The 27,702-nt window shown below is 52.8% G+C and overlaps 1 protein-coding gene across 7 annotated transcripts in view; it reads right to left on the bottom strand.

Annotated features, from left to right (window-relative positions):
• The window catches only part of RGS12 (regulator of G protein signaling 12), a 147,993-nt gene that overhangs the window by 120,035 nt on the left and 256 nt on the right, over window positions 1–27,702 (bottom strand). For 3 of the 7 annotated variants that reach the window (XM_033213569.1, XM_033213573.1, XM_033213574.1), the window contains exons 2-3: window positions 6,955–8,220; window positions 4,147–6,128 (exon numbers count right to left, since the gene is read on the bottom strand). The exons of 1 other annotated variant lie outside the window; for it this stretch is intronic. In XM_033213569.1, the coding sequence (XP_033069460.1) occupies window positions 4,147–6,027 (1,881 nt within the window). In that variant the 5' untranslated portion in view covers window positions 6,028–6,128; window positions 6,955–8,220. Of the gene's footprint in view, window positions 1–4,146; window positions 6,129–6,954; window positions 8,221–11,273; window positions 13,610–27,702 lie in introns of those variants that run through there. 3 more of the 7 variants (XM_033213571.1, XM_033213572.1, XM_033213570.1) reach the window with 3 other exon arrangements.

Below are 27,702 nucleotides of genomic sequence, written 5' to 3'. Positions count from 1 at the left end.
ACCAAGAAGAGGTCGAAATGCTGAGCAACAAAGAGTCTGGCTCGCTGGTTTCCAGGCCTCCACAGGAGCAAGTGGCCACTGAGGGCGGAAACCTGGGCTGAGCCTGCGGACAGCAGGATGGAGGTGGCAGTGACAAAAGCCTTGAGAAAGGACAGCAATGGAGAATCTAGTGGCAGTTAGGACACAGAACTGTTGGCCTTAGACACCAACTTGTGACTAGATGCAGCATTATATTGCATTATATTTCTTCTAATAGTCAGCTTTTTTTGCATACAGATTAAGAAAGGCTGGTGCCAGTAATTTAAAAGGGAACGTTTAACGTTCACAGAACCAGTAATAACTGTGTAGACAGAATGCTGAGGATTCTTCTAGGGCTAAGAGCGAGTGCCTAAGCCAAGGACACCGTCGGCAGGGGCCCCTCCTCAGGCCTGGACCTCAGAGCATGCTGGACACCACGCGCCTGCAGCACACTGCAGAGAGGAGCTGACGGGGCTGTCCAGGCCAGAGCTGCTCCACAGCCACAGAAAACCCCGCACTGGGGTGCAGGCAAGCCAAAGTGGGTTCAAAAGAAGAAGTTGGGGGTTAGATGCCCTTGGGGGGTATTGAAGAAGGGTGCATATAGACGCTGGGTAGCCAAACAAGGCGCTGTGCCAGGAATCAAGGCATTTCCTCTGAGCACCAAGCCCACCCTGCCATGCCCGGCTTCTGATCCTGGCACTGGGCCTTGAAGACCACATGGCTATCCTGACCAGGGGCTCGATGTTCAGCGCTGGGCACGGGCACTGCTTCCCAGGTGATGTGGGATGGGCTGGCATGTGAGGGTCCCACATCATTTTTCCTGGGGACTGGGGACAGCTACCAATCCTCACCCGGGAGCTGCTTCACTCTCTCACAGCTGTGATGGACTCACGGTCCTGTCAGATAAGGCCCCTACTCTGGGCATCTAAACCTCCCACACCCACTTTTCCAGACTCAGCCACTTTCCACACTGATGACCTAAGCCTTGTCTTTTCTGTCTTTCAGCAGCTAACCATCTTTTCCTTTGTTAACAATTCTGTATACTGAATTTTTCCTGTTCAAATACTGCTGTGTTTCCTATCTCCTGGCTGGATCCTGACTGATTCCACCTGAGTTTGTGCAAAGTAAAGCCCTGAAGTCCCCGTCACCACTAACAATCCGGAGTCACGTGAAGCTCGCTACCTGACACCGCTGCACCCTCCAGGGGCCCCCTCTGCTCTCTCCCTCCCTGTGCCAACTCTTCTTCTTCCTCTAATTTCCAGGCCCTTCCTGCATCCCTGCTGGCCCCTTCTCTCAGCACAGGCCAGCGTCCAGGTTGGACCCTGATCATTGTGCATGGTCACGGCCACCTTCAAAGCTCTGCAGACCTGCCCAGAGGGACGTCCGGACCCATCTTGTGGCCACATCATGACCCCTGGAAGCTTCTGCTGCTCTAACAGGGGAGGCTATGGGATCAGACTGACCTCACTACGCAGGAAGGCCCACTTGGCAAAGTAAACAGCAACAGATAAACTTCAAGAGATTACAGCAGGAACCCATAAAACACAACATGTTACTACCTATTTATTTTTAGACAGTGTATCACGCCACATTATGAAGGCCATTCCAAATCACACACAGGAGTGTCTCTGTGGGAAGCGGCACGGAGTGCCAGGGCTGTCTTGGTCCCAGCACTTACATGCCCTGTGACTGCAGGCAAGTCACCTGACAGCCAAACCTCAATCTCCTGGCCTGATGGCCTCAGGATTCCTATCAAGGTAAGGATGCACTCTGCAAAGCAGTGACAACCGCACCGTTATTTCCAACCCTGAGGACATGCCGGCTCCCCTTCTGCTCTGCTCCAGTGTGGATGGGAAGAGCCAGGACCCTCATCTTCACTGCAAAGAAGCCCAAGACTGGCATCACAATCCCACCTACACACCCATGTCACCCGCCCCAAGGAGCAGTCCATTCACTGGTGGGATGGGGATGACAGCGGTATCTGTCTCTCAGGTCCCCTAAGGACCATAAGCATCACTGTCAATCAACTAAAATAGCATCATACTCCCCACTGTCCAGGTCACTTTGAATTTCAGGAGAAAGCAGGTGAAGGTGCCCTGTAATCCACAAAGAACCACATAAACACCAGTGTCAACCTTCACTACACTACAGCAGTGGAGAAAACATAGTTTTAAATATGTATTCAAAGAGATGAGGAATCCTTGATGCCAAAGAACATTTTCACCACTTTCCAGGGCTCTTCACCTCCCCATCCCTGGCCAATACAGGCAGCTCACACTGAGGCCGGCTCCCTGACAGTGGCCCTGCACCACCACCTATGGGCTCCACGGGGAAGTGAGGGGAGGCCCAGGGCAGGCAGGAGGGCACCTCCTTGAGAATCCAGCCCAGGGCTCAGATCAAGAGACAGGAAAAGACAGCAGCAGCACGCACAGCTGCAGAATGACTCCTCTAAAAAGGAGTCTGAGGCCAGGTGTGGTGTGGCTCATGCCTGTAATCCCAGCACTCTGGGAGGCTGAGGCAGGAGGATCACTTGAGCTCAGGAATTCAAGACTAGCCTGGGCAACATGGCAAAATCCCACCTTTACAAAAAATATAAAAATTAGCCGGGCATGGTAGCCGGTGCCTGTAGTCCCAGCTACTCAGGAGGCTGAGGTGGGAGGATCACTTGAGCTCAGGAGCAGGGGCTGCAGTGAACTATGATCGAGCCACTGCACTTGAGCCTGGACAACAGAGCCAGACCCTGTCCCCAAAAATAAAGAGGAAGCTAAAAATCCATATGATTACAAGTGTTTTAAAAAAACACAATTATATGCTTACATACATCAAAATATTATCAGTGATCATTTTGAGGCGATAAAACGAGAAATCTCTATCTCCATTTTTTAAATTTTATTTTATTTTAGAGTCAGAGTCTCGCTCTGTCACCCAGGCTAGAGTGTAGTGGCTGCAACATAGCTCACGGCAGCCTTGAACTCCTGGGCTCAAGCGAACCTCCTGCCTCAGCCTGCAAAGCACTGAGTCACAGGCATATGCCACAGCTTCTTCCTTGCCTTTAAATGCTCTCTCAGGTGCCGCATTTCATCATGGAAAACACTAGCCCTGGGTAGGGGAATCAAGTAGAAATAATCGTCAAACACGGCCTTTCCTACTCCCCGGCCCTGCCCACCCATCAGCAGCCTTAGAGGGTGTTCTTTGGATAGTCTCAGGATGTGAACAAACACTAAAAAGGTGTCTTTACATCATAAAAGGCCAGAGTAGTTTCTTTGAAACAAAGGAAGTGCCCACCCCCATCACCTGTCAGAACGGCCCTGGCTCCAAACAGAGCACCCACCGCACAGCCCCACACAGCAGCACCACCTCCTGCTGGAGGAAGTCCTTCCAGAGGGTTCCCTGCACCCAACCGCACAGGCACAGCCCCGCACAGTCCCGCATGGCAGCACCGCCTCCTGCTGGACAAAGTCCCTTCCAGAGGGTTCCCAGCTTTACTCATTTACTCTCTTTCCTGCTCCAAACTTAGCTCCTAAAGGAAGGCAGGGCCCCCAAAGGGATGCTGATGGGTCCAGGTCTTCGAGGCAGCACTACACACCACGAGGTACCCCTTGGTGAGCAGGCAGCATGCGGCTCCCAGGGCCCACTGCAGAGTCCAGCCGGCGTTTTCCACAGCAGGATATCCCCCATGGAGGCTCCCGGTACTTCAAGAATATTCTCGTCTCAAGAGGGATGTGGGACACTGGGATGAAGATTCTGGGGTCAGACCTAAAATGGGCTTCAAGGGGCCACAGGGACAGAGCAAGGGAGGAGCAGGAAGGGGAGGAAGGGCCTTACCCAGAGCTCTAAGATGACAACTTCCCTCTCGCCACCACCTCTCCTGCCCAGATGTCCTGCCCAGACCCAGCCATCAGAGCCAGAACCAGAACCAGGGACTCCAACAGGGCAGGGGGCGAGGAGTCCCAGCAAGACACAGTCCACAGCCCAGAGGCAATGCAGACACCCTGCGATGGCCACAGAGGCCACAGGGCCAGCCAGAGGAAGCCAGGACTGTGCAACCTGGTGACTGGGAGTCGCCTCCCCATGGCTGCTAAGTGAGGAGGTTGGGCCTCTGTGCTGAGTGGCTTCTGGCAGGCTTACCTTTTTATCTTCCTTAGTCTTTCGAACATTTCGATGGGGACCAAAAATGTTTTGCATTCCAAAGGCCTTCCTGGACCACTCCCTCTTCGGAGCGCTCAGTGGGGGCTGTGCGAAGCTGCCCTCCACCCTGTAGCGGTCTGCGGGGATCTTGCTCATAGGAGGGGGCAGTGTGCCGCAGTTGACGCTGGACCAGCCGTCAGTGGAATCTGTGTAAGACTCCTGGTCGCTGGCATGTCCGCACTGCCATTCCCGGAGCACGTGAACCGGGAGCCAGCGCTGGTTGAAACCACAGCTGGCGCCCACGGTGCCCCTCTTGGAAGGGGGGACTGAGCTCCTCAAAGGAGCTGGAGGCACGTCCACAGGAGAGGCCGGTCCTAGGTGCTTGTTTAGGTCCCGGAACCTGTCAGTCTGAGGAGCAGCCTCAAATTGGGGGCTCCCTTCGGAGTCCGGACAGAAGGGCCCAGTCCAGGGAGCACCCCAGGGCTGGGTACCCCTCCCACCCACACCATCCCACGCGCTGCTTCCGGGGCCGTGCCTGCTTGAGCTCCCACCCAGGTCCACCACAAGGACTCGGTTGCTCTTCTCCTCCTGGTGGAAGTTCCCAATGCCGCTGTCACTGTTGCTGCTGGTGCTGTTGTTCTGGTGGGCATCGGCGTCCCCGTCCAGAAAGGCGCGGGCCCGCATGCCCTCAATCAGCTCACCCATGTCTCGGTACAGGACAGAGATGAACTGTAAGACAGGGAGGGAGGACGCCGGGAATTCCAGACAGCCATTGGTGTCCGGGTCAGCCGTGCACTCAAACCCAAACCGCCGAGCAATGCCTTGGTGGATCTTGTGATTAAACAAGTCTGGGTCCACCATGAACACGTGGCAGGAAGTCCGCAGGGCGCCCTCCTCCTCCTGGGCCAGGCTCCCGTCATCATTCGTCTGCATGGTCACCAACCCAAAAAATCGCCGGTCGTCCGGGCACACGGCGCTGAAGGCCAGCTTCTCAGCCGGGTACTCGGCCACGACCCCAGCCTTGTCAGTGCTCAGCTGCACACAGTCGTGCATGATCTTCATGGTCACCAGCGAGTGGATTTTCTGCTCTGCCCGCAGGCGCCGCATGCAGCTGCGGATGGCTTGCAAGCTGTCAGACTCCAGGTTGGAACTCGTGGAAGGAAGCTCAATGGAGCCTAAGTAGCCCACAATCATCGCCACGTTTAAAATACTTGCATCCAATGTGAAATCGTCATGACTTTCTAGTCCAATGCTAAAAACCGAATCATCATGAATAACTTTTGATATTTCCTCCTTAGAAAGCATGTTGGGATTTGGATTATTTATACTTTCATGTCCAACATCAAATCGAGCTGCGGCCGACTCCGAAAGCGATCTTTGTTTCAATTTCAAGGGCTCTGAACTGCTCGCACAAAGGCTCGGGTTTTCAAAAATCATATTGAAAATTCCACCAGACTGCATGTCCTCCACAACTCGCTCTGCTCTGTTTATACCGAGTGCTTTAGAATCCAGCTTGGGTTTCAGCCAGCCTTTTCCTTCATAGAGTCCTCCGTCTTCGTCACTGGAACAGGATTCCAGGCGGCCGATGCCTTCAGCGATCACCATGTGCAGGACACCAGAGCACTTCCCAATTAATTTCACTACATCTTCATGAGATGCTTTTTTCACGTTGATTTCATTGACAGCAAATATCTGGTCTCCAGCTCGGAGGCCCACGAAATCCGCAGGGCTCCCTCTCATGACGCAGCTGAGCACACAGGGCGCCTGTCCCGAAAGTGTGAATCCATAGCCGGCCCTCCCCCGGGCAACCTCCACACTCCGCACCCTCGGGGGCGCTGGCCCAGGCAATGGGCGCTTGGACGCCTCCCCAACTCTAAACATTCTGATGAGCTTCCAAGACCAAGAGCACGTTTCATTGTTCCCGTGGAGCCATATTTGAGGGAATGCTTGATGCTACCATGTTTGCTTCTTCAAACAGTGCCCTAAGAAAGAAAAATGAACAGCTCACTATTAAAGCTCATCTTTCTCCACTGCTCACTGGTATTACCTAAACACAAAAACATAATTCATAATAAAAACCACCACAGAAAGCACCTCTAAGTGTCTATAGATAATAAATCTTCAAGTCAGGCAAAGAAACTTCCTTTCGGAGTAGAAAATGTCTCCCACAACTGCTACCTTGTTACTGCACGAGTTCCTGTTCCCGCCCGGCAGACCCACCGACCCACCGTGGGCGTGAGGATGCAAGACTGCTTCCCCGTGCTGCTTCCACACCCTCTGATGGATGGAAAGAGCCCCTTGCTACTCAAAGTGTCGTCCGTGGACTGGCAGCCTGTCTGAAAGGCAGACTCTCGGGCTCCACTCAGAACAAACACACCCAAACCCACGTTTCATGGGACAGCAGCGTCCAAGCGTGAGAAGCAAGGCCTGCTACAGGCTTCAGGTTCAAAGGCACCTGCAGAACAAAGTCTAACTCCTTCGTTGATTACAAATTCCCTCACATAGAGTTTCCCCTCAGGAGAGGGGTCACCTAATATTCCATGACCCTCCCACATTAATTTATTTTGAATACACTGTGTGGGGGAAAGTGCATTAGCCTGAAACAACCTCCATCAATACTGCAGAGGCCACCCAACAGGCTAGATAAAAACCACCACCAAAAAAAGCAAAGAAACATCATATTAACTCAATTCTTCCAGGGGGTATGACTTTAAAAGTATTGGCTGTCATTAAGAACAAACTTGTCAGGGGTTCCCAGACCACCCCCAGGCCAGTGATTCCCAGGACTTAGTACAAAGGTGCACTCACAGCTGAGATTCATCAGAGCGAAAGGATTCCACACAAAATCAGCAGGGGCAGAGGCCCATGGGGCGATGTCCTGAGGAAACTTGGCCCGAGCTTCCAGAATCCTCTCCCGGTGGGGTCGCGCAGGACGCACTGAGCTCCCCCCAGAGTGAGCCGTAACAGTGTGTGCAGTGTCGTCACCAGGGAAGACCACCGGAGACTCAGTGCCAGAGTTTTGACTGTGGGCTGGGCACAAGGGCACTCTCTGCCTGCCTCGCACCCAGACTCTGGACTCCCAGAGGGAAGGCAGGTTCTCAGCACAAACCCTGTTGCCCACACAAGCAGCTGAGCACAGGGAGCCCCTCCTCAGTGAGGACGGTGGGCACCGTCCTGACACCACTCGGGGCCAGCCTGGCACACAAGCCTCTCTGGATGGTCTCGGGCCTGCTGTGTAGTCTCTCCTGCAAGACTCTTTAAAGATCACTTGAAAAAGCAATACAGGAAGTGATGATGTTCTGAAGACGCAAAATAGAACAGAGGGTATGTTGTTTAAAGAAATACTTGTTTTAAAGGTATTAGAAGAGATTTTTGTGTCTTGGGATACAGTTTCCAGCAACAGGATCATAAACAGATTTGAAGTAATTTACACACACAAAAGCTACAGAACTAGACAAAGTGGAAAGGCTATTACTGGGTGACTCCAAGAGTGGCTTCTGTGATGACAAACACGGACATACAACATGCACACTTAGTAAAATTATGTTTTGATAGAGAAGAGTCAAAAATGAATATAAATTACATTACTCAATATCTAAGTAGTACTATATTAATAATTTAAATATTAGGACTGGGCATTTAACTATTTAATGTTCATCATTAAAAAATAAGTAAGTAAATGTAAAAGTTGGCCAAGAAACATCCCTGGAGATCTTCTCACTGGATCTCCTTCAGAGGTGTGACAGGCTGGCTGCTGGCCCCGATACACCCACGTCTTCACTCCCAAGCTTCTGGATGGCTCCTCCCATCCACGTGACCTCGTGAAGGCTCTGGAGATGGGGAGAGTGTCAGGTGCGCCCGTGTAAGCCTGGGGTCAGAGCCAGAGGGGATGGCCATGTGGGAAGGATGCAGAGATCGCAGGGATTCAAGGACGGGTCTCGAGCCCAGGCAGACGGGCAGGCGGTCGCCTCCAGAAGCTGCAAAGGTGAAGGAAGCAGACTTAAAGCCGCCAGAGGAACCAGCTCTGCCACATCTGCCATCAGCCAGGTCACAGTGACTGCAGACATGAGGCCCCTGAAAACGCAGGAGAATTAATGCGTGTTGTCTTAAGCCCCCCAGTTTGTGGTAATTTCTTTCAGCAACCCCAGGAAACAAATACAAGGGGGAATCACTTGATCACAGGTGAGGCGAGAGGGAAAGCAGGACATGCATGAAACGGTCTCACTAAAGCACACTCGGAAAAGCATCTGGCTCATGGTAGATGTCACACAACAAAGGTGCTGTTGTTCCCGTGACAGCAAATGCCAGCTATCACTGTGAACGGCCCCAGGACAGCAGGTCATGAAGCCTTGATGGCTTCCTCCAGGAACAGAGCACCTCTTGGCTTTCTCTTCAAACAGGAATAGATACTGCCTCAATGAAAGACATGACTTCCCAGTTTATTTACACCATCCGCCTCACACTGTGTGACATAATGATGGATAACAGTCTTCTATGGAGTCCACTCAATTTTTCTACTAGACTCTTACTGTCATGTGCCTCTGCTTATTAAAAAGAAATGGTGTGTAATTCATATAAGTAATATCTTATTATCTATAATCACGTTTGTTTTTATTTTTTAGAGACAGGGTCTCACTCCATTGCCCAGGCTGGAGAGCAGTGGCACAGTCATTGCTCAGGGCAGCCTCAAACCCACTCCTGGGCTCTAGCCATAGCGAGCACACCCCCATACTCAGCTAATTTTTTTTTTGGAGAAAACTGTAAAACTGTATTGAGATATTTTAAGTCATGTATCTAATATAAAACCAGTTTGCATTGCTTCAGCTTGTCTTTGTTGAAACCTGTGGTTGCCCTTCACCTCCTTCTGGCAATTTAAATTGCTCTGATTTTGGCAGAAACTTCCCCTGGACATCAGGACCATCTCCACCTTCATCCCAGTCTTTGAGACAGCACCTGGAGATCAGCTTCCTGGTCCAGCACAAGAATTTCAGTGACACCGTGATCTTCCTCTCTCCTGGCCAGGTGCAGGACCCTGACCTTCAGGTGGTGGTCCCTCTTACTGAGGCTATTCACCGCTGGGCTCAAGCCCAGGCCCAGGTAGCTCAGGAGGCTGCAGATACCATCTGGGTCTAAGCCTACATGCTGATCTTCCTTGCCAACTCATATTTCACACGGCTGCTTCTCAGTAGTGGGGAAAGAGTCCAGAACGCAGGAATGCAACCCTCACACCCTCGCAGGTCCACAGTGTTCACCACATGGGTGAAGGGGCCGAGGGAAAGACACCCAGTGAACGTTGGCTAACGTTTTAATTTTTCTGTAGACGAGGTTTCACTCTGTTGCCCAGAGTAGTCTCAAACTTCTGACCTCAAGCAATCCTCCCACTTTGGCCTCCCAAAATAATCACATATGTTCAGCTTATAGTTTAATTTTTCCTTAAACTGTATCAATTAATAGTAAAGCTAGCAGAACAGACAGTGAAATTCAGAAGACCACAGGGCACTGGATTCCAGCTGAACTTGCATTACAGCATCGGGGCTACCAGTAAGAACGCCCGCTCCCAGGCCCCTGCACCTCCCAGAGACTCTGACTTAGTAAGTCTGGGGCAAGGCCAGGAAGCTCCAACTACTCCACACACACACACACACACACACACACACACACACACAACCTTCCAGCTAACTCTGAAACACCCTGACTGGAGATCATCTAACCCAGCCTCTTCATTGTGTGGAAAAGGGAACAAGGTCCAGCCAGAAGCAATTCATCCAAGACCCGAGGCAAAGATGGGATGTGATACGAAGGTCCCCACTGGCCGCACAACACTGCCGCCTCCCATCAGCAGTCACCGACCACACCACACAGGCTGAGTGTCCCTTAGAAGAGATTTTTGGGACCTGAAGTGCTGTGGATTTTTTCTGATTCTGGAATATCTGTATATACGTAATGAGATATGTTGCGATAGGATCCAGGTCTAAACAGGAAATTCATGTATGTTTCATATACACCTTATACACACAGCCTGAGGGTAATTTTGTGCAGTATTTTTGATAATGTTGTCCATGAAACAAGGTTGGTGTCCATCAAGCCATTAGAAAGCAAAGGTGTCACCAGCTCAGCGATGCCTGGGGCGTCACATCCGTGTCAAAGGTTTCCGATTCTGGAGCATCTGGAAAGGGATGCTCAACCCATACTGTCACTCCTTCACTCACTCATCATTAAAAACTCAGGGTGTAAAGAGGACAATAAAACAAAACAAAGGAAACAAACTCAGGGTGATCTAGAAATAAATATTGCTGCCATGACACTTTTCTATTCCCTTCCAAAGTTAAAACCTCCTATGAAAGGTCCTGTTCTGATAAACTCCTCCACTCATGCTGGGCAGCACCCCAGACCTGCAAATACAGAGAGGGGTCCTAGCCCTGAGCCACGATGCAGCAGGCCCCAAGCGAGGCAGGGCCGGAAAGACCAAGCCAGTACCTAGCCGTAATGACCACGTACACAGTGCGAGGCGAGAGAGAAGCTGTCCTCCGAGGGCAGAGAGTCTGGGCGCACTGAGGAGAAGAAGACAGCGAGGGGCAAGAACAGCACTATATTGACTATCACAGCCTCCAGGGTGACCCCACAGGCTGCTATAGCAGCCCCCACTACCAGGACTTGCCGTGCAGCACATGCCATCCTAAACACCACCGCTCTGAGGAAGGCTCTGTTACAATTCTCGCATGCAGATGAGGGAGTGGGGGCACAGAGAAGCTACGTAACTTGTCTACCAGCACACAGCCAATTAACAGCAAAGGCGCATTTGAACTCGGGCTATTCTTGGCTTACCCACACTTACATGGATTCATAGAGGAAGGGCCTGAGACAGCAAGACACCACACCACCTTCTCCAGCTGGGACCTGCCCCCACAGGCACCTGCCCACCTCCTACCCTTCCACAGTCATCATGTCCCAGCAGCCTCCCCCCATCACCACCTCACAGTGCCCACAGGTGCCAAACACCCACTCGGCACCCCCTCTCCCACCACACCAGGGACACACACACCAGACGATCTGATGCCTGCCCTCCAAGACACACCCATGCAGACCCGCACTGGCCATCCCTGCATCCATCCACCTCCACCACTCACCTGAGGGGCCCTCCAAGAGGTGAGTGGTCACTCTTCCCAGACCTTCCCTGGACCCAGACCAGACTGGACCTGCCCACCCTGGACACGGCAGGACATGGTGCCAAAGGGAGTGAGCAGATTCTGGAATCATGAAGGCCACTTCCAGGCCATTTTACTGAGCCACCAGTCAATACCTTTCCACACTTCCCTTCTCGGGGTGCAGCGTGAACTGGAGACAGCCCTTGCCTTAGCCTCCCAGGCCCCAGTTCCTCTCCCACTTGGTCCCCCTCAGAGGACACCTGCCATTCCCAGGTCCCAGATCCTGCCCCACACGGTTCCCCTCAACAGACACCTGCCATTCAGCAGTGTTGCGAGTGCCGACTACGTGCGAGACTCTGCGCAGGCTCAGGCTGTAACATAAGGAAAATAGTCCCTTCCAGGAAGACCTCTCGGCCTTCAACAACGGGCCTGGGAGGGGACAGGTAACCCAGGACACAACAGATGACAGCACAATCCTGAGAGAGTGGCTCCCAGCCCTGAACAGCGCCAGCCGCTTCCCAGAGCTAAAGGCAGACAAGAATCTTCGAATGCAAAGGGCCCACCAAGCCCTGAGCAAGGAGATGAAAAAAGTCCCACAGAACTTTCAGAAGAAAAAGACAAGTCTCCCACAAAGGCATGAGAATCTACCACCAGACACCTGAGAACACAGAGCCTGCAGGTGCGTGGGCCTTAGGCAGCCAGGTGGTGGCCTGGGGAGATCATCACAGGGCTGCACAGGCCACCCAGAGCACACAGCGCCACGGACCAGCTGTTCTCCCCACGCACCTCACACCCTGGCCGCCCGTGGAAATAAGTACGAATCGCTAGCCTCACTCCAAGACTTACAATCTGCAAACGGGGAGGGTGCCTCGCCATTACAGTGCCATGGCCCGCCTGCAGCAAGGGGAGTGCTGAGCTAACATGCTTCACATCTGAATCTGCCCCAAGTCCTGTGACAGGGAACAGAATCTCTCTCATCGAGGACACAGCCTCTTACTAACGCTGGCTGTTGAGATTGTCACGTGTGTTTCTTTCTGCTCACCTCCAGAAGTGCACCTGCCCTGTCTGGCCAAAAATTGGGGTGCTGCAGGCATTGGGAGGAACACAGCAGACGCAGACCTGCAATTCCGCAACCAGCTCAGGGCCAGCGCCCTAGCAGCACCAGACGGACAGGTGCTCCGTGCACACAGCCCCTGGGCCCAGAGCTGCCTGCACACCTGACCACATGGTCCTGGGGCAGTTCACCAAGGCACCACCCCAAGAATCCCACAAACACCAACCATGCTTCCTAAGCCTCTGCACGTTTCCTCTGCCCGGGCGCCCCCAGACATCCTGGTGAGTCTGGCTGGAGCCCAAATACACCAGGTAAGGAAAATACCCCCTGCTGTCTCTAAAAGACTTTTTGGAACTTTGGGAAGAAGGAAGGACCCTTTTTAAAAGGACTGTGTGTCAGGCAGGACCTTCTGAGTGTAGAATTTCACATCTCCTGCCCAAATACCAGGGCACTTAAAAGAGTTCTGCGAACACAAGGAAACAGACTGCCGTCTGTCCACACATTTCACAGTGGGGAGCGCCCTCTCCATGCTAGGCACAGTTCTAGGCACGAGCAGGGGCCGCGAGGCCTTGGGGTTGGCACACCCATGGCCCGGGGCAGGTGCGCGATCCACGCCTGCCGAGTGAGGGAAGGAGGGAAGGGTGTCAAGAACCTATTTGGCTGAAACATTCTTAACTTTCTCTAAGTATCTGAATGTAATTATTTCTATGCATGTTTTCTACATTTTCTAAAAATAACAAATATTACTTTTGTACTAAAAAAGTAAAAGTAAGAGGGTTGATGAGGTTTTACATGAAGGCCATTGTAATCATGAATAAAATACCTAATTGCTAGTTTTACAAAAATCCACCTGGCCTTCTCTCTTCAGACCCACGGCAATCCCACCCCAGGTTGGCTCGGTGGAGACGGACCTCACGCCGTGTGCACACGCTCCGCAGTGTGGCCTGTCCCCAGCGGTGCACAGGTCCACGTCCAAGACAGTCTGCCTAAGAGCAAGACGCATCGGCAAAGGCCATACCCAGGACAGAAAAGCAGCAGCGCGTGCTGTTCCATAAAGCTCCTAAGCTGGTGGGGAGAGGCAGTTAAGAGGTGTGAATGATGGGCTCACCCCAAACCCCACTTCCGTCAACAAGAGCTTGGTCAGCACCAACTCAGAAAAGAGAGTGACGTGATGAGAGAAACCAAACATCGGAAACTGATGAAAACTCACCCCAGCACACTTCTTAGTTGCCTACAGTGAGGGGCTAGAAAGAAGCCTCCAAAAAAGCACCTGGAATCCACCGTCACTCCCTGACCCCAAACCCCATCACCCCATCACCCCCTACCCAGCCCAACCCAGCTCCTCCAGCGAGGGCTGTTGCTACTTGCCGGGTTCATAAGGCAAGAGCTGTGTTGTTCCCACCCACCAGCGTCCCCCAGGACATTCCCCACCCAAACAGAAGCAGAGTGCCACAGAGGGTGGGCTCAGACGCCCGAGACCACTCCCTGCTGCCTGCTCAGTCCCCTGCACCAGTTACTGCCTCGCCAGGCACCCGTGCAGTGACCCTGAGGCTTCAGTGCTGGAGCAGACCGACAGCTATTTGTGTTTAAGGAAGGAAACGTCATCAAGGCCAGTGCCTGACTGAGGAACAGAGGGTGCCATGTGTCTACAACAAGGCAGGACAGGAGCCCAAACATTCAACTCCAGTTATGCTAAAGAAATCTACATGACACAGGGGTGGAAAGGCCGTGCCGCTTAGCGAGTGGGACTTCCCAAGTCAGCCTTTGTCCCCACACTATGGTGGAGTGACACCGGCATCCGTCTCCTCGTCTCCACACCCTCCCCTAAACTCATGTCATCGTCATTGCACCTCCTGCCACTGACTCTCCTCTGAGCAGCCCACTGCCCCATGGCCCCCAGTGCTCCAGCCAGCCAGTTCCTCCTTCCACTTCTGTCCAAGGCAAGCCTGCTGTGCATGTGACATCAAGGGAAAGGTGCTGTGTGCTGAGGTACAGCAAGATGGCTGGAGCCCCTGTAAAGAGACGAAGGGTGGGCCTTCCAGACTCTCATGGAACAACTAGGCCCCAAGAAGCTTATGGGCATGACTCCTCACCCTTCAGGACCCCGAGGCAGAGCAGGGCTCATCTCAGAGGGATACCAGGTATGGCTCGTGCCTGATGGAATGGACACCAGTGAGACTCCCAGGAGGCCCATAAACTTAGAACTATCACTGCCAGCTTGAACTACAAGCGTCAGAGTTAGTACACAATAAAAAGTGGGTGCTGAACCCCAAAATCCTACTGGCAGGAAGCAGGCTGAGGAAACAACTCAACTGCATTAGGAGCTGTGTTTCAGACAAAGGGAAGCGTGAGTCAGAGAGAGGACTCAAAGCCTCTGAGGGCAGAGGGACAGCTAACAATCCCAAATCGTGACACCTGAACAAGGAACTGCCACCATCTGCCAGGCTGGGTCTCCGAAGTGAGGCACGCCTGAGGCTCCTTTCTGCCTCCATTTTCCCTCATTTTGAACAGGCAGGTCTGGCCTGCGGTGCTTGCCATGATGGCACCGTGGCTGTGGGTGGATGAGCTGACAGCGTGTCTCTCTAGTTCAGGTCAACAGCCCGGGGCACCGTGCACCCCAGGAGCTGCACCTCAGCCCACCTAGAGCCAGTTTCGAGGATGATGTGGGGCTCTGAGCAGATGCTGTCACAAAAGGATCTTGTGGGGAGTGTATCTTGTGTGTAGGAGGGACATGAATCTCTGGGAGCAGCAGGTCCATGGTGACAGGTAGCCTCTGAGATGGCCCCCATGACACCACCTCCTGGTCATCCTGCCCCTGCAATCCCTCCCCTGGGGTGTGGGCTGGACCTAGCAACTCGCTTCTAACAAACAGAATGTGCAAAAGAGATGGGTGTCACTTCCAAGATGAGGTTACCAAAAAACCATGGCTTTCCTCTCACTCATGCTCTCCCTCACTCGCTCTCAGGGAACTCACTGCCCAGCTGTGAGCTGCCCAAAGAAGCCACCCACATGACAAGGAATGGGTGTCTCTGGCCAACGGCCAGCGAGGACGTGAAGTCTTCCAACAGTGATATTACCAACCCTGGAAGCGGATCTTCTGAGGCTGCCGGCAGCCACACGAGAGTGCATGGAAGCGAATCCTCATCGCCCTGGCCGACGCCTTGATCACAGCCCTGCGTGAGCGTCACCAGGACACCTGACCCCAGAAGCCTTGCAGCTACAGACACAGCGTGCTGCACAGCGGCAGCAAACCAACGTGCCACGTGATGCAAAATACCTCCAGGGTCGTTTGACTTGCTGCCGTTCCTGCTATCAGCACAAAATGGCGCTGTACTTACTTCTAGGTGGCAATGTACAGCAGGTGGTTTCACAAATGGTCCCTGAAATCTCCTCTGTGAGGAGGTGATTAAGGAAATTACGCCGGATACACCAGAGACAAACACTACAGAATGGGGAAAAGTGGCTAAAAAGAAGCCGAACTGATCATAATCTCACAAGCGAAGTCTAATTATCCCATTTTATAAATGAGGAAACCGAGGCTCCGGCACGACGACTGGAGGCAGTTAGGATTCAAAGCCAGGCTGGCTGACTGCAGTCCGGGCTCCACAGTGTGGCCCCAGCTGCCTCCCTCTCCACCAGCACAGGCCTGGGAGAAAGCAGCCTCCCTGGAAGCACACATTTCCGCTAACAAAAACTATGTATCTGGTTCTCACAGAGTCTGTCGCAGTTCCTGGGTAGCTTTAGTCTCCTGAATCTGAATATTAATCATCTACGTTTAGGCAGCAGGTCAGTAGCCACCAACATTATGAGTAGTTTTTGAAGAAATATGCATAGTTTTTGAATAATATATTCGGCTGAACTGAAGAGTACAATACATAAAATGTCCCAGGTCAGCATTTTGTCATCATGCATAGTTTTGCGTGGGTCTTTTATAAATGTCAGTTCTTGAGGTTTTAACATTTCAAATCCAAAGAAACCAAGAGGCTGAGCATCAGGGACACACACATTAAATGCCTCCATTCCGGGCTCGTGGAGCAAATGCGCTTTCTTTCTCTTCCAGAGTCAATCTCAGAAAGATCCCGCACATTGCTAGGCAGCAACACAGTGATTCGGTGCTTAGAAAAGAATTCACTCAAAAAACAATGCAGTTTTCAAAATTTGGAAGTACTAAAAACATGAATGATTAGGGGAAAGAAACGAGAGGCAAAGAAGAAATTAAAGACTGGCAACTTTCAGAATGCTTTGTTTCTTTGAACACTTGAGAAAAAGGTATACACTATTACAGTCCAGCAACAGTAAAAGGAAGTAGCATTCAGAAAGTCATATAAAGTTGAAGAAATAGTTGTGCTAACGTCACACTAATACTAATAACATAAAGTGTGAACACTGGCTTTAGCTTCTTAGCTCCGTTTTACTTCTAGAGAACACAGCAGGGGCAGGTATGTGGGGCGGGAGGAAGTCAGGCAACCAGGGAGACAAGTTGCCTTTGTTCCTCCTGCCTCTTGTTCCCCCCACTACCAGGGCACGCTCAAGCTGCTGAGGAAGAGGAGGGGGCTTCTCCCAAGGAAGGGAAACTCTGCAGGATCCTCCAAGGACCCAGAGTCCACGACGCAAAAGAGCCTCCAGGGACAAGGTATCTGCACAGATGCTGAAATATAGCACTGCTGGTTCCAGTATCCTCCGGCAACGGCCACAGAGGTGAGGCTGGGGGAGCCTGCAGTCGCCCTGCAGCTGTCACCTATGTCCCCATCCAGTCGGAGGCCCTCCCACATCCTCCCTGCCTAGGTCACCATACCAAGGCTCACCTTGCATAGCGGCCACACCTCCTGCTGGACTCCCTGCTGCACCCCACTTGCCGGCCCACCCTGCCCTCACCCTCCTCCTGCCCACAGCTGCCAGTGCTTTGTCCTTTCCCACTTCCTAATTCCTGCCCAAGCACCTGTCCCACTGGGTCCAGCCTCTTGAGGCTCCCTCACTAGGTCCCCCCCAAACCTCAACGTCCTCCTCAGTCAGACCCACTTCCTCAGTCAGACCCACTTCCTCAGTCAGACCCACTTCCTCACGGCCCCATGATTTTCCTGCTCCCTCATTCATTCATTGATTCATTCAAGAACTGTCTCGCGGCTTCTGCAGCAGCTCCAGGTGGGCAACTACGAACAGGTGATGGTCCCGAACTCCCAGGGCCAGCTGCTGCGGGGTCACAGACTGTTAGACAGCCCAATGCCACAGTGCACAGCAGGGCCAGGCCATGCAGGAGGACACCATTTGCAAAAATCACTCTCTCCTGAAACGGGTCCTCTCTCCTCTGTCCACAACTCTGAGGTTCAGCTCACAGCCCATCTCCTACCTGAAGCCCCCACTGACCCCTCCAACACCCCCAGCCCCCGGGCTCTGAGAACCTACCCACAGAGCAGGGGCCCCACACGCCGGCTGTGCCTGTCCACTCCTGGGTCGCCTCCCTTCTCATGTACAGAGACGTCGCCCCACAGCCTTCTGGGGCTTTCTGATGTGGTGCTGTGGGTGCACACACAGGCCCCCTGCAAGGGGCAGGAGGACCCACTTTTGTAAGCAGGGGGAGCAGAGCCCACCAGTCACAAGAGACTGGAAGGGGCTGAGCACAACAGGCCCCACCTGCCTGTGTCTCTGTGGTTTTGAAGGCCACACAACGTGAACTCCAGAAACTCCAATCCTGCAGAAGCACCACACCACAAAGACACTCAGACAAGAGCAGGAGCCAAGCCCCCAACCCCACCCACCCCAGACCACAACAGCCAGGGCCCAAGCCCACAGGGCCCAAGCCACGTCACAGGCGCCAACTCGACCCTGCGGTCAGTCCAGCAGAGCCTGCACTGCGAGCTCACTCTGGGCACCGGCCTGGTGATGACCTGGCTTTGGGAAAAGTGAACAGGACACACGAAGGCCACAAGCCCTCCAGAATATCCCGGTGCCCCACAGCTGATGAAATTTTCTGATTCCAGAAACAAACACTAGTTCAGTATCTTTGGAACACTGAAGGTCAAACCTCCTCAATTCTTCCTTTCCATTTGTATTTGACTTTCCCTTTTTATCTCTACTTGATATTTACTTCTGTTTGTGGTTTTTAAATCTGCACGGAGTGAGACTATAAATGGAGTTGCCAGATCTAGCAAAAAAAATAAAAAAACACAGGATACCCAGTTAAATGTGAATCTTAGATACATGACAATTCTCAGTATGAGTGCGCCCCAAATGCTGCACGGCAACACTGCACCTGGCACGCCTGGCCCTGGAGAGGCTGCGTTTTAACCTGGCTCATTCCAACGCCCACGTTGGTCTCCTCCTCCGCCTTGCTGGCGCCTCGGAGGTCCCCCATCACCCCACCTGGACATGTCACCTCTGTGCCCCCCACCCCTTCATTCCCTCATACCTGCTTCCTTGGACAAAGCCCACAGTGGCAGGTAAAGGACAGGAAAGGACAGGCACAGCCCCAGACTCCAGTCTCACTGTCCATCCCTGGGCCTTGGACCCCAGCCTCACTCTCCATCCCTGTCCCTGGCGGGCCTCTCCTTAGCCCAAAACACCCCAGAAAGACTGAAATCAATTTTTCTCATCAACAAATGGGTCTTTTTTCCAGCCTCCTACATGTGATTCTCCTATTCACCGACACCTGGTCACTCCCCTACAGGATTCAAGGGAAAAAGACACAGAGGGTTCCACCACTGTTTGTTTTGTGTGTTCACTAGGCCTGAAGGAGTCCTTTTGCTTTTAGTATCTTACCCGCTCTCAGAAAGACAACAATAAAATTGATGCCAACATTCACAGTACTGTGAGCCTCTTCAGCACCAAGCATGTTAAGGACAAGCTGTGCACCTGTCCTGCCCACAGGGCAGCCGGGGACAGACCCTGTGTAACAGAGGAGGGCAGCCGGGACAGACCCCACGTAACAGGAGGGCAGCTGGGGAGGCTCCTGGGGCCTGAAGCGTGGTACCCTTGTGACCTCCTCATGTGGCTCCTCACCACCCCCAGGGCTAGGCGGGTGCAGTGGCGCAAACGGCAGCCCCAAAGATACCAGGGCCCAATCCCCAGAAGCTGTGATTGTGACCCTATTTGGAAAAGGATTATGTTAAGGATTCTGAGACGAGGCAGTGATCCCCAATTTCCCAGGTGGGTCCTAAATGCAATCACAGGTGTCCGTAAAAGAGGGAGGCAGAAGGGAGACACAGACCCAGAGAAGGCCATGTGAGAGAATGCCACATGGTGACAGAGGCAGGGACTGGAGTGATGCAAACACAAGCCAAGCAAGGCTGGGAGCCCTAGCAGCTGGGAGAGGCAGGAAGGGTCTTCCCCTAGAGCCTTCGGAGGGGTCACAGCTCTGCCACACTTTGACTTTAGGCTTCTGGTCTCCAGAACTGTGACAGGACCAACTGCTGCTGGGCTAGCCCCTTGCTGGTGATAATTTGTGCTAGCAGACACAGGAACTCCTAGGAGGGGTGGGCCCAGGCAGTCCTCCTCCTCCCAGGCAGTCCTCCTACTCCCAGGGCCAACTGCCCCAGCCTCACAGGGAGGAACCTGGCTGCTAAATGCTGGAATCCACAGAGCAATCCCTCTTCCACACAATGCTCTACTAACTCCCAGGCTGGACTCCAGGCCCCTGGGGTGCAGAGGGCTCTGGCAGGCAGGGCAAGCCAGCCTCTCACCCTGCCCAAAGTGCCTTCACTGCACTCCAGCTCAGCAGAGTCCACGGCACTGCCGTCTCCCACAACCTAGCACACAGTGGGGGCCAGACCCAGATGCACTCAGTGAAGGCCTGGGCGCTTCCAAGGTGTTCCCAGCAGCCAGAACGCAAGCCTGCAGCAATGCCAACAGCACCATCGCTAATGCTGACCAGGACTCCCAGGTGTCAGCCACTGCTCCTAACCATTTTCCACACATCACGCTATTTAAACCTCACAACAATCTTAGGATTAACCCTATTTTATAGACAAACTGCAGCACAGAGTTAGAAAAGACTGTGGGGGTGAGGTGAAGACCGCAGAACAGCAGACACAGGCCAGGCTGCGTTTTTCCCCCAACCCTCAGTGAGCTTGGAGGAGCCCCAGCCTAACACACCTGCACCAGGTCCAGGGGTCCAGGGGTCATGGGCCTCTGGAAAGTCAAAGAAGAGCCCATAGGCCCTATCCTTATGGTGCTCGCATCAGAGGAAAGCAATAAAGGACGCACAGTCTCTCTGCCACCATGTTAGTCAGGTTAGTTGGCCTATCTAGGAAATGCATGCATCTGTTCTAGGCTAACACTTAAGATACAGAAGTCAGGTGTTGTTAGGGGAGGAACTTTCTTTTAGCTGGAGTACTCACTCCCTGATCACCTGAACTCTCTAAGTGAGATCACCTGAACTCTCTAAGTGAGATCACCTGAACTCTCTAAGTGAAAAACAAGCAAACTGCCAAAGACCGATGCCTGGCTACTAATCAACATGCCAGCAGCTCTATCCGTAAACTGACAGTCTCCTACATTCTCCCATGCTGCTAAATCAAGTTCCAACCGGACACAAAATATAAAAACCAACTCTGGGAGGTCCTGGAGAGCTATGAAAAGCAGGCAGAAAGTGGAGGGGAGTTGTCCCCTGAAAGGAGAGAGCTGCACCAAGTAAAACATGTGTTTCTAAAAATGGCTAGAGCGCAGTAGAAGCCGTGATCCTCCCAACTTGAAGAGTCCAAGATAGGGCTTGGGGAGGACAGGGTGGCTGAACAGTGAGGGGCATATCTCAGAAAGGAGGTCACTGGGGAAGAGGCAGTCTAAAATCTGTTAATAAATTCTGCCTAGGTCCTGGCCAGTGGTGAGTCATCCACACACACAGAGACCCCAGAGTCCAGTAGAAGGAGGCAGCCAAAAGGTCAACAGCACCAAGCAGAGACTGCAGCAGATATTTTCATTTGAGTCCAGACAAATTAATTTCCAGAACAAAAATCAACACTCTTCAGAAAAAAGAAGTCACTACAGTCATCATCTACAATGTCCAGTACACCATCAAACATGACTAGATGTTCAAAGAAACGGGAAGATGTGACCCACAGTCAGAAGAAGCCAACAGAAATGATCCTGAGATAATTTCAGCAGGTGCTGAAATTAGCAGAGAAGAACGTTAAAGCAGCTGGTATGTGTTCAAAGATTTAATGACAACATGATCACAATAAACAAATGACAGAGCAGAGAAATGGAAACTAGAAAATAAGTGAAAATTCTAGAAATAAAAACTACTGTAACTGAAATTTTAAAATTCACTAAACAAACCTAATAGCAGTTTGAAGATGGTGAAAAATTACATATCCAAGAAGTTCAACAAACCCTGGGCAGGACAAATGCAAAGCAAACCCTCCTAAGAACATCACAATCAAACCGCTGGAAGCCAAAATTCCCGAGAGGAGCTTGAAAGCACATCACCATATAACACAAAGGAGGAACACAGCTACCAAAATGACTGACTTCTTAGAAGCAGCAAAGGGGCAACATGAGGAGACTACAAAAAAATAAAATGAAAAGTAAAAATTGCCAGGTGTGGGGGTACATGCTTGTAATCCCAGCTACTCAGGAGGTTGAGGCAGGGGGATTGCTTGAGCCCAGGAGTCTGAGACTGCAGTGAGCTATGATTGCACCACTGCATTCCAGCCTGGGCAAAAGAGTGACACTCCATCTCAATTAAAAAAAAAAAAATTGAACAAACATTAAAGAGATCAACATTGATGAGAAAAAAGAGAATTAGAGGATCAACCTAGGAGGTCCAACCTCCAAGTAAAAGTTCCAGAAAGAGAAAACAGCAAAACTGAAAGAAAATTATATTTGAAATTTAAAAACTTCTATCCTCAGCCTGAAGGGGCCCACGGAGTGCCCAGCACAATAAATGGAAGCAGATGCCATAATCAGGTTTCTTAGAACACTGAAGGAAAAGAGCCACTTCTATGAGCTTGGGGCAGGAGAGATCACACACACAAGAACTGAAATCAGAATGGCATCAGACTTCTCAACAGCATGGAAACCAAATGCAACGAAGCACCATTTTCAAAATTCTGAAAAAATCATTGTCAGTCTAAAATTTTATACCCAGCTAAGTTAAAAGGTAACCAAAGAGTAAAATAAAGATGTTTTCTAAATCAAGGACAAAAAGAAAAAAAAAACCTATGTGATGTTTCTTAGGTATCAAAAGAGTAGGACTTCAGCAAAACGAGGAGTGAGCCAAGCAGACAGAGAAGAGCAGGACCCAGTGCACGGGGAGCCCCACAGATGGAGGACAGCACGGGGAAATGTGGGTGACAGTGGCGCAGCAGGTCTCCTGGAGACTAGGGCAAGCGGGAGCAAGGAGAAGGCTCCCAACCACAAAGGGGTGGGGATGGGGCTAGTGTCCTGGATGCAACGAAAAACAAACCATTCTGATAGGTGGGTGATTAGAAGATGTGAATCCACAGGGCTGTGTGAGAGGACCTGTGCTCAGGGCACTCCTTGGCTCAATAAGGAGCAATGCTTACAGTCACACAAGAGCAAGGACTACAGATCTCACCAAAAGCGGCCATGTGATGATGATGGCACATAGAGGGACAGGGAGGCTGATGGGACAGAGGAGAGCTAAACCTCCCCTCGGCCTTTAGGAGAAATAAAAAAATAATGTCTACAACAAACTTGAAAGGAGCAGCTTCAACAGCAGTAAATGCCTGAGAAAACAGGCCATTTAGGATCCTGCCTCCGGGGGCTGGGGCCAGGCAGGGCAGGAGAATGCCTACGACTGGATGCTTCAATCTACAGACTCAGCCCTTCTTCAGGCATGCTGGAAGGACAGCTAAGATCACTGCTAAGGGACACAACGATGCAGGAAACGATATGTGAGTGGAGCGTGTGTGCGCATATCGGGTATCACCATGATTACAGAGTTGGGGACAGCAAGTCCACAGAAAAGCAGAAAGAAAAGAAAAACAGAGGCCGGGCGCGGTGGCTCAAGCCTGTAATCCCAGCACTTTGGGAGGCCGAGACGGGCGGATCACGAGGTCAGGAGATCGAGACCATCCTGGCGAACACGGTGAAACCCCGTCTCTACTAAAAAAATATAAAAAATTAGCCGGGCGAGATGGCGGGAGCCTGTAGTCCCAGCTACTCGGGAGGCTGAGGCGAGAGAATGGCGTAAACCCGGGAGGCGGAGCTTGCAGTGAGCTGAGATCCGGCCACTGCACTCCAGCCTGGGCGACAGAGTGAGACTCCGTCTCAAAAAAAAAAAAAAAAAAAAGAAAAGAAAAACAGAAAGAACAAACCAGATGTTTCTTTTCTCCTTCACTGAAGTCCAGACCTTAAAAAAATGGGGGAAGGAAACTTCTAACACAAGAGTTCCTTGTCTAGAGCCCGAGGTAAGAGGCTCCTTCATGGAAGAATCTAGGCAACTTCTGTAACGGTGGCCCCCAAAAACCACAGGTTAAACTGCATGAGCACTGTGTGGAGTATCCAGTTTGGAACTGGTAATGACTCCACCTCCTAAAAAAGGCACAGCACGAGTGACCTCCCACAACCTCTCATGACTGGGGTTGCATCCTGAGCAAGGCTTATCTTCCTTCCCAGGACACCTGTTTCCAGGACGGCTCCCGCCTCTCCCCAAGGACAGGGATGTGAAACCACAGGGACCTTCCCTCAGACAAACCCTGCCCATCCCGGGAAAGATGCACGAGATGGCTGCTCCTCTCACACAATGGGAAAAGTGAAGTCATTTCTAAGACAAGTGAGGAGCCTGCTGTAGGCCGAATAGCCATCCCCAAAGATATCCAGGCCCTAATCCCTGGGACTGTGAAAGTTATACAGCAATATGGATCTGCAGATGTGAGTAAACTAAGGCTCCCAGGAGGAGGAGATTATCCTGGACATTTGAAGACAGCAGAGGAAGACAGAGGCTAGGTGCGGTGGCTCAGGCCTGCAATCCCAACCCTTTGAGAAGCTAAGGCAGGAGGATCACTTGAGGCTAAGAGTTCAAGATCAGCCTGGGCAACATAGTGAGACCCTCATCTCTACCAAAAAAAAAAAAAAAAACAACAGACAAATTAGCTGGACATGGTGGCACATGCCTGGAGTCCCAGGCACTCAAGAGGCTAAGGCAGGAGGATGGCTTCATCCAGGAGTTCAAGGCTGTAGTGAGCTATGATTGTGCCACCTCACTCCACCTGGGCAACAAAGTGAGACCCTGTCTCTAAAAAGAGAGAATAAAGAGGAGGCCAGTGGAAGCAGGGCAGGAGCCGGGAGCCAAGGAATGAGGTCAGTCCCCAGCAACTGATCGGGGGGCAAACGGTTCTCCTCCAGCTCCCAGAAGCTGACTAAGGGGGCAAACGGTTCTCCTCCAATCCCCAGACACTGACCGGGGGGCGAACGGTTCTCCTCCAGACTCCAGAAGCTGACCGGGGTGGGGGCAAATGGTTCTCCTCCAGCCCCCAGAAGTTGACCAGGGGGGCAAACGTTCTCCTCCAGTGCCTCAGGAGGGAGCTTGGTCAACCGACGATGACACCACAGTTTCAGCCCAACCAGGGGGAATAAACTTTTGCCTTTTCAGCCACTAAGTGAGTGGTGCTTTGTTACACAGCAATAGGAAACGTACACAGCTGGGAAGCAAAATGTTTCCAGGAATTCCATCAAATTCAAATAAAATGTAAAATGCTCTGGGCTTTAGGATTTTGTGTGCTTGAAGTCGTCACTAATGAGTCGTTTATTCCCTTAGCCTGTTTGTTGTTGTTGTTGGTTTGTCTTTGTTTTTGAGATGGAGTTTTTCTGTTTTTGAGACGGAGTTTTGCTCTTGCCGTCCAGGCTGGAGTGCAATGGTGTGATCTCGGCTCACTGCAACCTCCACCTCCCAGGTTCAAGTGATTCTCCTGTCTCAGCCTCCCGAGTAGCTGAGATTACAGGCACGTGCCACCATACCCCGATAATTTTGTATTTTTAGTAGAGACGGGGTTACACCATGTTGGCCAGGCTGGTCTCACACTCCTGAACTCAGGTGATCCACCCGCCTCGGCCTCCCAAAGTGCTGGTATTACAGGCGTTAAGTCACCGCACCCAGCCCAGCCTGATTGTTTTGCTTGGCCCGTCTCAGACAAAAATAAAGGTCCAAAGACAATGTGATCTGCACACTGCCAACCAGGCCCGCAGAGCCCGCTCGGCCCCCTTCCATCAGCCTGGAGCGCTGACTTCCGGCAGCCTCAGCCTATCCTCCCTCTCCTTTACCCCCAGACCTTCCCACAGCAGCAGCCAGGCTGGCTGGGGCCCCAGCTGTCACCTCTGGGCCCTCACCACCTCCAGGACCTCACTGAGTCCCAGCTCCCAGTGCCACAAGTCTCCTCGGCCTGGCCACCCCTTCTTCCCCGAGACCCTCATCCTAAACAGGGCAGAAAGGGAGCCAGCCCTTGACCTTGGATTCCCTCCTCTTTGCAGTCCCCATCCAGTGCCTCCCTCCCACCTCCTGACCCTCCCCATGACATGCCCTCAGGTCACACTGCCCCTGCCCTCTCCTGAACACTCCACAGGTCAGTACTGCACCTTCAACCCACATCCAGGGGCCTTTCCTCCACCCTATCTTTGTCAACCTCCCTGAGACCTCCGGTCACCACTGCCCTGTCGCTCCTCCCTCTGCTCTGCCAGTCACAGAGGCATCTGCATCACTGCAGTTCCAGAGCTAGAAATGTAAGCCTGTCTGAGGGCAGATTCCAGCCTCAAGAGGTCTCGGAGACAAGGGTGGACTTGCAGTTTTAAGAAAAAGACCCAAACAGGTGTGCAGCAACTCGTGCAGCCCAAGGCCCTGCAGGTGGCCCCATCACCCACCTGCAGGCTCAGCCACCCCACTGCCCTTGGCTGAACAACAGGGCCTTCCCCATCTGCGGAGCTGTGGTACCAGGCAGGGCCTGGGCACCCGATATCCATCATCTCAAGTCCCCAAAAGCACTAGCCACGATGGACCTTTTTATACTGCTTTTTCAGGGGAAGAAACTTCACACGGTGACAATTACTTTGTAAAGTGAAATATAAACTGGTTCCCCATTACTCATAATCACTCTGCCCTCCCCACATCACCTTCTCTAGGGGCAGGCCTCAGCCCCTCGGAAGGCCCGTGGGACTGCACCCCGGCGGCCCTCGCTGCCCGAAGCTGCCTCTGTGCCTCCCTGGTAGTCTCCTTATGTGAACGGTGGGGTGCTCCCTTGCCTGGGAAGGCCCCCAGGGATCCTTCTGTGCAGGCCTTGCCCGCCATCCTGCAAGTCCCTGTGGCCTCAGAAGGGCCCTGGACAGGACAGCATGGACCACACTGAAGGCTTCAGACAAAGCCACTCTTAGCCCTTGCGGCAGCCCCAAAGACAGGTCCAATGACGAAACTCAAGCACAGAGAAGGTGGTCACCTGCCCAGGGACACATTCCCAACAAGTGACCAGGCAGGTGAGAGGCCAGGTGGTCCTCTCTATCCACACTCCACGGCTCTGGGCCCCCTCTCTGTCCACACTCCACTGTCTACACTTCACGGCTCAGGGGCCCCTATCTGTCCACACTCCATGGCTCTGTCTACACTCCACAGTCCACACTCCACGGCGATGGGCCCCTTCTCTGCCCACACTCCACTGTCTACACTCTACGGCTCTGGACCCCCTATCTGTCTACACTCCACAGTCCACATTCCATGGCTCTGGGCCCCTTCTCTGTCTGCACGGCTATGACACTCTGTCTACACTCCACAGCTATGGGTCCCCTCTCTGTCTACACTTGATGGCTCTGGGCCCGCTCTCTGTCTACACTCCACGGCTCTGGGCCCCCTCTCTGTCTACACTCCACAGCTCTGGACCCCCTATCTGTCTTCACTCCACTGTTTATACTCCATGGCTCTGGGCCCCTTTCTGTCTACACTCCACAACTCTGGGCCCCTTCTCTGTCCCCAGTGCACAGCTCTGGGTCCCCTCTCTGCCTACACTTCCTAGCTTTGGGAACCCTCTGTCTACACTGCACAATCGCGGCACCGCGGTGGAGCCGAGCCCAGGTCGCTACAGTGGGTCTGGAGTTCGGGTCTCTGGAGGCAGCCTCTGCCCTAACAAAGCGGCCGCTCGGGGAGTCCGACGAGGGAACCTGGACCCCTCAGCGCCATCAGGGCCGCGTTCCCGGCGCTCCCAGGCGCTCCTCGCCCGCGGGACCCTCTGCCCGGCGCCACCGGGCTGGTCTCACCGCGCGGGGCCCCAGGAGGCTGCGCACCCGCCCGGCCAGGAGGCCCCACAGGCCCGCGCCCCGCGCCCCTGCCCCCGCCCCGCCCAGCCCCGCGCCGCGCCGCGCCGGGCCCGGGACCTGGATCCTGAGCCGGGCCGGCGAACAAAAGGCAGGGCGGGCGGGCGG

The sequence above is a fragment of the Trachypithecus francoisi genome, unplaced genomic scaffold, assembly GCF_009764315.1.
Source record: "Trachypithecus francoisi isolate TF-2019V2 unplaced genomic scaffold, Tfra_2.0 Lachesis_group1, whole genome shotgun sequence".
In the NCBI taxonomy this organism is placed as follows: domain Eukaryota; kingdom Metazoa; phylum Chordata; class Mammalia; order Primates; family Cercopithecidae; genus Trachypithecus; species Trachypithecus francoisi.
This window is presented reverse-complemented; position numbering and strand designations above follow the sequence as displayed.